This window comes from Aulonocara sp. 'chitande type north' Nkhata Bay, linkage group LG19, assembly GCF_057382095.1.
Source record: "Aulonocara sp. 'chitande type north' Nkhata Bay isolate Kocher_YH1m ecotype deep benthic linkage group LG19, A_spYH_male_GT1.1, whole genome shotgun sequence".
NCBI lineage: Eukaryota > Metazoa > Chordata > Actinopteri > Cichliformes > Cichlidae > Aulonocara > Aulonocara sp. 'chitande type north' Nkhata Bay.
This window is the reverse complement of record NC_141362.1, coordinates 19,511,611-19,521,708: the sequence shown is the minus strand read 5'-3', so window position 1 is coordinate 19,521,708 and position 10,098 is coordinate 19,511,611. Positions and strand designations below refer to the sequence as shown.

Sequence of the window (10,098 nt, the reverse complement as noted above, 5' to 3'; positions counted from 1 at the left end):
AATAAACTAATATCTTGTAATTAAAAAATAAATAAATACTGTCTGCTGTTACTTTTATGTTGCTATGGGTTTTCTAGCTGTGAAATAAAAGTTTACACAGCAGTCCTTCTGTGTTTTACTCAAATCACAGTGACTAAATAGGATCAGTTGAAAGGGTGGTGAAGGTATTTTTAATAATATCCTCAAGCAAAACAAATGCATGGCTTCATGGATTCAATCTTCCTTTTTTGTTTTTGTCAGGATGGGTTATCAGAGAAAATTACTTGATATTGCAGTTTTTTTTAATACACTCATTTATTATAACAATACAGTATTGTTGTTGTTTTTTTATTTACAAAGGCTACACATAGCAGTGTGAAAACTGTTTCCTGTCTCCCTTTCACCGTGCTGTCCACTTGATCAGTTGTCTCCTCTTTGCTGCACCACTAACTAAAGCCACTTAAGTCATTTACCAACATATATCTGCATGTAGTTTATGGATTAATAACTAAAAGAGACGGTTTGGTCCAGTAGATGGCGCTGTTTACATATTTTTACACAAAGTGTTGGAAAATGGAATGAAATCCTGAATGTTGTTTTCTAAACACCCTGCTCGGTCGATCTGCCTTTTAAATCATAGTCTCTGTGGACTTTGCTTGTGTGTCTAAAAAGAAAAAACAAGCTGTCCATAGACAAATGAGAACATATCCTTTACAAGCTGACTGAGTTCTGGCTCTGTTTTTGAGTTATTAGAAACTGACTTTGAATAGACAAGTACAGCATTATTCATTTCCATTTTATTCTGACCCCCTGCTGTTTTAAAAGCCAAACTTGTCCTCTAATCTCCTGGTCTCACTCCCTCTGCGGTTCCTGCGAGTCAAAGTGGATCGTGTTGGATCACATATTTATCCTCAGAGCTGTGGTTGGTTTTCAGGCATATTACAAATATACACAATTCAGAGACATGTGAGATTTTGCACACAAATAATGAATTGTAAGGCTGCACCGCTGAGAATCCAACTAAGAAAGGCTCCATAGGAGATCAGGTACAGATGGTGCCTTAAACTAGGCTGAACATTTAAAAGTACAATTTTTAGATAAGCAAAAACATCTAATTGGATCACTACAAAACCATTTTTAAGAATTACAATAATCTCATTTGCTACCTGATATTAAGTTAAGATATAACTAGCAGATTTATGGAAATAACAAGAGGGAAAGAAGTTACAGGAACTCTACTAAACATTTTGGACATGCTGGAAGTGTTCTAACTTTCTTGTTTGCCAGGCAGTGTGTCACGGTACACTTGTGTGTTAAAATTAAAAAAAGAGGCTTGGTTGATGGTGTGGAAATAAATCCAGCGTTTTTACAAGCTATAAACTATGCAAAGAATGTGTTGCAAACTTTTTCCACTATTCCCACAATCTCCCCCTAGTGCTTTTACAAAATAACAACACAATGACCACAAAATGCCTCATACATGCAGGATAAATATAAACTATAATCTACTTTTAATATCATTTTTTTAGTGTCATTTTGCTGGAGAGCCTAAAGAAGTAAGGTAAAAGTAAGAGTCAGAACCTGTACCTAATGGAGTTAAATTTTGGTGCTCTGAGTTTGAATAATTATCATTTTTGAGCTCTGAGTATTAAAATGTCTTTGCATAAATAATATCTGTGCGTGCTTTGAGTAACAGCAATTGCATTGATAAGATGGTTTGGCGTTTGTGGTTTTCTTGTTTTGTGTTAAAGATTTGTTATTTAAAAGTAAATTTTCAATGCTGTGAGCACCAGATTTATATTCAAAACAGTTTTGTAGCATATTTTTTGTTGCTTTAAATTGAATTGACTCGTTACACACTGATTATTGACCACCATCAATCAAAACTGACACGTTGCTCAGGTGAAAGTGTTGAATACAGTCTTATTGTGCAACGGGATGCCCTCTGCTCCTCTGAACTCCTCTGCGATGTCATCAAATGTACGACCCTTTGTTTCCGGGAGGCGAATCCAGGTGAAGGTGAAGGCGAGCAGAGCCACGATCATAAAAAGGAGGTAGACATAAGCACCACAGATTTTCTGTGTGAGACAGACAGACAAGAATCCTTTTTTTAATGTTTTTTATTTGACCTCTGCTTACCTAGGAATGGTCACTGGAGGTGGGAATCTCATACCACAAGAGCAAAACAATGTTAAAAAGAGAAGGAAAGAAAGCAAATACAAAAGGTATTGATTTGGTTCACTGGTCTTAATTTCATGTTGGCTGCCGTTTCTGCTGCACTATAGGGAACAGATGCTTCTTTTGTTAACTGTAATTTAATTACTTATTACATTATTTCAAGCTGGATTTAAAGGATTTAGCAATAGATTTATATGTTTTGCTATAGATACAGATGTGCAGTATAACAGATGGAGCAGATTTATGGCCTGTATTTAACAGCTATTTCTCTGAGGTGTAAGCAAACTCACAAAAGCAAACAAGAAATCCACCTTTAAAGTTTCCCCTGAAGTCTTGCTTGGTCATACAGCATGCAGGCCAACGGTATAAATGTTACGCACCAGTAATGGAGGAAAGAGAAGTGCCAGAACAAACTTCCCTCCCCAGTTGAGTAGGCTACTGAAGGCCATGGCTATAGGTCTGCCAGACTGGTCGAACAGCTCGGCAGCAATGAACCAGGAGATCGGACCTGGGCCCAGCTCATAGGCTGAAGTCAGGCAGAAAACCAGCAGCACTTGTAGGCTTCTGAGTTCTGGGACCAGATGCTACACAGTAAAATAATAAATTGGAAGGATGGTTGTAGGTTAGTCATGTAGACATGTAGAAAATTCTGTTAGGTTAACATGTAGATGGTGTCTTTCTCTCTATTGTTTAAACTTGAAGCTTCCTTTTCAAACATCCTCCAAGCTATGCCATGGTTTATTTTTCATATTATCCATTTAATCATGTCATAAGATCGGGTTTGCAGAAGTTGGATATACATTCAAAACCAGCACATAACTTTTTTCTGCACAAATGGAAACAACCACACATAGATGATTTTACCAGGACAGAATCGACTACGGTCATGATTAAGTTGCACACTGCTATGGAGATGAAACCAGTCAGGAGCAACCGCCTCCTCCCTGCCCTCTCCATCAGGAAGAACTGGAGAGGAAAAAACAACACACTGGTATTAAAATGCAACACTATCCCTTTTGTGGTTCATGCTGTTAAACCATTCATGAAGAAATAATGACAAAACTTCATGCTTTCTGTGACAAAATCAACAAAATAGGGCACAGCTGATTTAATGATTATATTGAGCAACCTATTAAATATAATAAATAATATTGTTTCGCATTCAAAAACGCACTGAACTGCAATATAAAGGATCAGCACTTGGTTTGTACTTACTGCTACCAAAGTGAACGTCAGATTGACGGCCCCAACACCCAGTGTGAGATATTTGGCCTGGTCAAACTTGGCCTGAAACATTTTGGTGGAATAGTTGATTATCTGGAAGAAAAGCACAGGAATTTAGTTTAGTTTAGTGAGTAACTGAGAAATATTTCAATGGGGGTTTTTTTAGGGTTGAGATATTGCCTCAAGCTCTTCTCAGGGTTACAGCAAGTGTGCAAAACTGAAAAAGAAAAGAAGCCAATGTAGAAATGCCAAGTACTCCTTGAGGCACCCTCCAAAAGTGAGTAAGCCACCTTTCCATCCAGAGGAAAGAAGCTAAAAATCCCCACAAAAGGGATGGGTGTCTTCATGTAAGATGGAACTGGCCAGTCTCTGCAGCTGTCAGGTACAGAGAGACTGGTAAATAGCAGCTTAACCTGATCAGTTTGCCTGATCAGTTCAAATTTTGCATCAGTTTGTTGGTGTCTTTCAGAGTTAGGTTACCATAGCATGACACCAAGGAAAAAGGTAAAGCTAAAGTTGAGGCCAGGAGCTTTTACTTCATCTATTTCAACACATAGAAAATGAGAAATATATGTCAGAGAAATATTTTTCAGATTAAGAGGATTTTATCACTAACCGCATTGAATCCAGAGAGCTGGCTTCCCAGGCTAACAATCAGGACAATAATGATCGGTTGCCTGTAGCTGCGTTTCTTGAAGAAATCCTGGATGGTGACACGACTCTGTGTGTGAGCAGCTTCCTCTTTCATTTCTTCCAGCTCAGCAAATACATTTTCTGCTCTGCCTCTCAGCCTCAGCAGGGCTGCAGGATTAAAGAAACAACTTTCAACATATTCTAAGGGGATGTTTAGGTGAAATCCACAAAGCTGGGATAGTAAACCGTAGTAAACCATTTCTGCATTTTAACTTCTGGAACCAACTTGAGAATGTCATACAAATGAATTCATCTCTTTTAATATATCATAATACAAAAGAGTAATCTCTTTAGAGAGAGGATGATTTATTAAACGATATGAACAGTAAGTCCAGTGAGTGGAACCTACCACTTTTGGCCTTGATTTCTTCTTGCCGGTTGATGAGCAGATAGCGGGGACTCTCAGGACAGAAGGGTAGGATCACATACTGTGTGAGGGCCGGGATGAGAGACAGGGACAGCATCATGGCCCAGTCATGCTCTGTGCCCAACACTATCTCGAGACCAGCCACCTGCAGCACACGAGCAGCTAGTTTCATGTCATATCCATGTATCGTATAAATCCTTATTTGTGTATTATGGGATTTTGATGAACTTAAATAAAAACAACAGATTTTGAATGAAAACAATGGAATTTGAATGAAATGAACATAATTTGAATAAAAGCAAAAGAATTTGAATGAAAACAACATTTGAATGAAAACAACAACATTTGAATGAAAACAACGGAATTAGAATGAAAACAACAGAATTTGAATGAAAACAACCGAATTAAAATGAAAAGAACAGAATTAGAATGAGAAGAATCGAATTTGAATGAAAACAACGGAATGTGAATGAAAAGGACAGATTTTGAATGAAAACAAAAGAATTAGAATCAAAATAATGGAATTTGAATGAAAAGAAAGCAATTTGAATGAAAACAAAAGCATTAGAATGAAAGCACGGGAATTTGAATGAAAAGAAAAGAATTAGAATGAGAATAACAGTATTGGAATAAAAACAAAAGAATTTGAATGAAAACAACGGAATTAGAATGAAAAGAACAGAATTTGAATGAAAACAAAAGCATTAGAATGAAAGCACGGGAATTTGAATGAAAACAACAGAATTGAAATGAAAACAACGGAATTAGAATGAAAAGAAGAGAATTAGAATGACAAGAACAGCATTTGAATAAAAACAACAGAATTAGAATGAAAACAACGGAATTTGAATGTAATCTGAATGAAAACAAAAAAAATAGAATGAAAGCACCAGAATTAGAATGAAAGCACCAGAATTTGAATGAAAGCACCAGAATTTGAATGAAAACAACGGAATTTGAATGAAAACAACCGAATTAAAATGAAAAGAACAGAATTAGAATGAGAAGAATCGAATTTGAATGAAAACAACGGAATGTGAATGAAAAGGACAGATTTTGAATGAAAACAAAAGAATTAGAATCAAAATAATGGAATTTGAATGAAAAGAACGCAATTTGAATGAAAACAAAAGCATTAGAATGAAAGCATGGGAATTTGAATGAAAAGAACAGAATTTGAATTTTAAAAGAGTAGAATTAGAATGAGAAGAACAGCATTGGAATAAAAACAAAAGAATTTGAATGAAAACAACGGAATTAGAATGAAAAGAAGAGAACTTGAATGAAAACAACGGAATTTGAATGAAAACAAAAGCATTAGAATGAAAGCACGGGAATTTGAATGAAAACAACAGAATTGAAATGAAAACAACGGAATTAGAATGAAAAGAACAGCATTTGAATGAAAAGAGTAGAATTAGAATGACAAGAACAGCATTTGAATAAAAACAACAGAATTAGAATGAAAACAACGGAATTTGAATGAAAAGAACAGAATTTGAATGAAAAGAACAGAATTTGAATGAAAGCAACATAATTTAAAGGAAAAGAATGGAATTTGAATGAAAAGAACAGAATTTGGATGAAAACAAAAGAATTAGAATCAAAAGAACGCAATTTGAATGAAAACAAAAGCATTAGAATGAAAGCACAGGAATTTCAATGAAAACAACGGAATTAAAATGAAAAGAAAAGAATTAGAATGAGAAGAATCGAATTTGAATGAAAACAACGGAATTTGAATGAAAAGAACATTCTTTTTCTCTCAACAGGTGATCCAGGAGATTCCCCCCCCCCCCCCCCCCCTTCTCACTGTCCCTCTCCCCTTCTGTTTTTCTTTTCCTTCCTCTTTCTTTCTCCCTTTCCTATCCCTCACTCATGTCTGTCCCGTCTGTAACAACTGAAAATAAAATAAAATAAATAATAAAAACAAAGGTCGATCAAATGGACCAATACGGCAATGCCACGATGATCCATTTGGCAAAATAAATCCATTGGGTATCCTTGTTGGTCTTCAGACAACAATTCTGACGGCTAAAGAACCAAATGGGACAGGCAAAAAAAAAAAAAAAAAAAGAATGAAAAGAACAGAATTTGAGAACAAACAATAGAATTTGAATGAAAAGAACAGAATTTAATGTGTCTCCTTACCAAGAGCAGTAAGAAGTAAGTTAAATGTAAGCTCAACTCACCACACCCACCAGGATGCCTGCAGCGAAAGACACCTGGTTCAGTGTAGCAAATGCTCCTCTGAGGTTGGTGGGGGAAACTTCCTGGATATAGAGGGGGTTAAGGCTCATCACCAGGCCACAGAACAGACCAAAAACCAGTCGCCCTAGGATGAGGACCTCAAATGACTCGCTGGCTTTGGAGGCAAACATCAAACATGCTCCGACCACAGACAAACCGTTAACTATCAGGATGGAGTTACGCCTGGAGGGGAACAAGCAAATTTATAAGGAGGGGTGGGGGGAAGCAAGCACTGTTGGAAACTTTACAAAAGTTAGCTTGGTTTTCTTACCTGCCGTAAGAATCTGCCAAATATTTGACTCCCAGCGAGCCCAGTAAGGCTCCAAAATCTTTAATGCTGACAGAGAGTGACCACAAGAAAGTAAGACTGTGATCTGAGATTGATCGGTTGTGTCTGGCTCTCCAGGTATTGTTGAAAAACTCTTCGATAATCTAAACAACAATGCCAAAGTGAATCAGTTTGCACTGGTAACTCAATTAGATGCAATGACATGTTTTTTCACTCACACACACACACACACACACACACACACACACACACACACACACACACACGTAAAACACACACACACACACACACACACACAAAAAGAGTTTACAAAGATGTTTTTATTCCTCTTTTTCCATAGGTGACTAATACAGTGTTCAAAATCATTCATGTGTTGCTTCTTTTGTAACAGAAACACTTCCTCCACAAGAACAATTTCAGGAATTATTGTCTTGGGATTTTTGAGTGGGTAGAACAACTGCTTCATTTTGTAAAGTTAGAACAGTATACCTGTGAAAATGGAAAACCATTCCAAAAAAGGGAGCCAAATCCAAAGCTGAGACGGAGAGTTACCTTATTTAGTGCTTTATTGAGGCTCTGTAATATGTTTGACAGGCAGCATGCTTTCCAGCATTCCCCTCTGCATAACTGTTATATCTGGACAATGTAGGCCTTTTATGGAATATCAGCCAGACGAGAATGTCTACTTTTTGATGTCTGGAGTTATGTTTTGTTGCAGTTTTATACTTCCAAAAGTAATTCTATTGATCAATGCAGATTGCTTTGTATAGATTTTAATTTACACATCACACTTATAATACAATTTGAAACATAAATCTGTGTGCTGTCCCTCAGATGCTGCTAGCTCTGTTCACCTTGGCCGGAGCGTTGATGTTGCCAGTGTGGTAACCAATCTGCAGGGAGCCGATCACCGCTCCCAGGATGGACGTCACAAGCGTGGCTGTCAGATGGCTCTGCCGCAGAAACAGAATTGAGGTTAGCACCATTTCTTGTTTTATATCTTTTAATTCATAACTAATAAGAGAACGCTACCTCTTAATTAGGTCATTTTAACCCTTTACATTCTTGTTTTTTCTTTCTTATTTTGGATTGACTACAATCATCATAAAAATCCAAAGTAGTTATGGTTATGATTAAGCAGATAGAAGACAAATACTCAATCCATTACTGATTTCTAACCTTATGACCTCAGTTCATTGATTAACATTCCTGATCCCTCCCATGATTCCAGCAACCAGGCCAATCATATGAGTACTTGTAAAAGTCCAGCTTGGCAAGAACAACAAGGGTTTGGCGCACTGGCAACATGTCCAGAGTTTTAGTCGAGTAAGTGATACTGCCTCGCTATGTTCATTCTGCCTCATTCACTCGTTCACAGAAAAGCATTGATTCAAACAAACCTCCTGAGATGCCATTTGATTGTCTGAGATGGTGTATCACTCCCTCGGGATGTATGTGCATTTATTTTTCTCCTGGTTGTGTTATCTGTAAAAACCAGATAGTGGGGGGAGGGGGAGTCTAGCAGTTGTAGTTTAGGAAGCATTAGTGGTAGTATAGGAGTTTGCCGCAAAATGATAAGAAAAAGACTCGGCTAACAACCAGAGACACTGAGATTTTTTTCTGCAGTGCAAATTTCATATACATATATATATCAAATACAGTGTATATGACTAAATGTTTTTGAACCACAGTGCGGTTCCCCTACAGCATCACAAAACATGTTTCATCAAATAAAAATCAAGCAACTATATGAAACTATATACTTACTGCATACAAATATTTTTGCTTGTCTTTTTGCATGCTTACCTGTGTTACTGCATCAACCAGACTGCTTGATTTGTCCCGAAACAAAGTTGGAAGACCATATCATCTATATAAGATTGTCCTCACCACTGTTCCTGAGTGTCCTACGTTGATCGCTTCTTCATCCCTGAGTTTTAGATATGACTGTGTATCTAAACCAACTACCAGCTGAAACTTCACACACACACACACACATTGTACCAGTGACCACAGTGACGAAGTCACACCTAGCTGGTGAATTTGAGGTATATCTGATAAAATGGCAGCAGTGGGCCTCCTCTGGTTCTCGTGAATCAGCTGATCAACATCCTGAGTTCCCACTGACTCTGGGTCTGCAGCACTCAAACCTCAAATTGCTTTGAAAACCGCAAAACTGCCCCCAGTTAAGGTTTTAAGAGGAACCGTTTGGTGCTTTGAGTAGGCCACGGTTTATAATCGCATTTATCAAAGATGGAAAAAGTCAGGTACTTTTGTTATAGTGTGGCATGCTAAAGTTTATCAAAGCCTAAATGTCCGTGTTATCACGAGGTCGTACTGCATTCTTTGCAGGGTTTCCCATGCTTTGGCTGATATGTTCTTTGGGCACCTGGTAGCATTTTCTGTCTTGGAATCCCTCAAGTGACACACATCTGTGCATGGTAGTTTGTTTGTTTTTTCAGGCCGGAGTCTTTTGGAAGTATAAATCTGTATTCTTGTATGGTTTGCCCTTTTAAAACAAATTGCTTTAGAGAATTTAATTGAAACAACAAAGATTAACTACAATGGGAGGTTAACTAATTGGAAATTTAGGGTAAAGAACTGCTGCTGCAGAGGTGGCATGTGGATGGAAACGACAACACCCATCACACAATGCTGTCACAATTTAGGGCCTCAGGGCTTTTATTGATAATACTGTGATGAAGTATAAGCATGTATGTGTACTTTCACTCCTCTTCCTCCTGCTTCCATCAGAAGAATACTAGCACGGAAATGCAAGTTTAGTCTCAAAATGTCAGTATGTTTGCTGACGTGATAAACTCTTCCTGCGTTTTTTGTGTGTATTTACAAAGGAACTGCTCTAAAATGGTCCCTATTCATCTACTGCGCACATTACAGCGTTACCCAAAACTTTAATGATGGCAGTCAAATACAGAAACTATGCAAAGGGGGAACACGTAAAACAATAATAAGTTTCTATCTGATTTTGGCATAATTGTGTCTCTCTGATTTCTAATAGTCATCCAAATAAACCTTATGATTGAGTGATTGTTATAGGTGATATGAACTCATCTCCAGTGTTCACCCAGATATACTATTCCGAAAAGCTTAATTTCAT

The 10,098-nt window shown here is 37.3% G+C and overlaps 1 protein-coding gene across 1 annotated transcript; it reads right to left on the bottom strand.

Moving 5' to 3' along the window:
* Positions 1–241: 241 nt before the first annotated feature.
* On the bottom strand, positions 242–7,966 carry slc2a1c (solute carrier family 2 member 1c). Its single transcript, XM_086275917.1, has 9 exons — positions 7,835–7,966; positions 6,963–7,123; positions 6,634–6,874; positions 4,424–4,586; positions 3,998–4,182; positions 3,373–3,474; positions 3,022–3,123; positions 2,538–2,741; positions 242–2,057 (listed from the first exon to the last, which is right to left on the bottom strand). Exons 1-9 carry the CDS (start codon positions 7,964–7,966, stop codon positions 1,878–1,880), a joined length of 1,470 nt encoding a protein of 489 aa, XP_086132043.1. The 3' UTR covers positions 242–1,877.
* Positions 7,967–10,098: the final 2,132 nt, after the last annotated feature.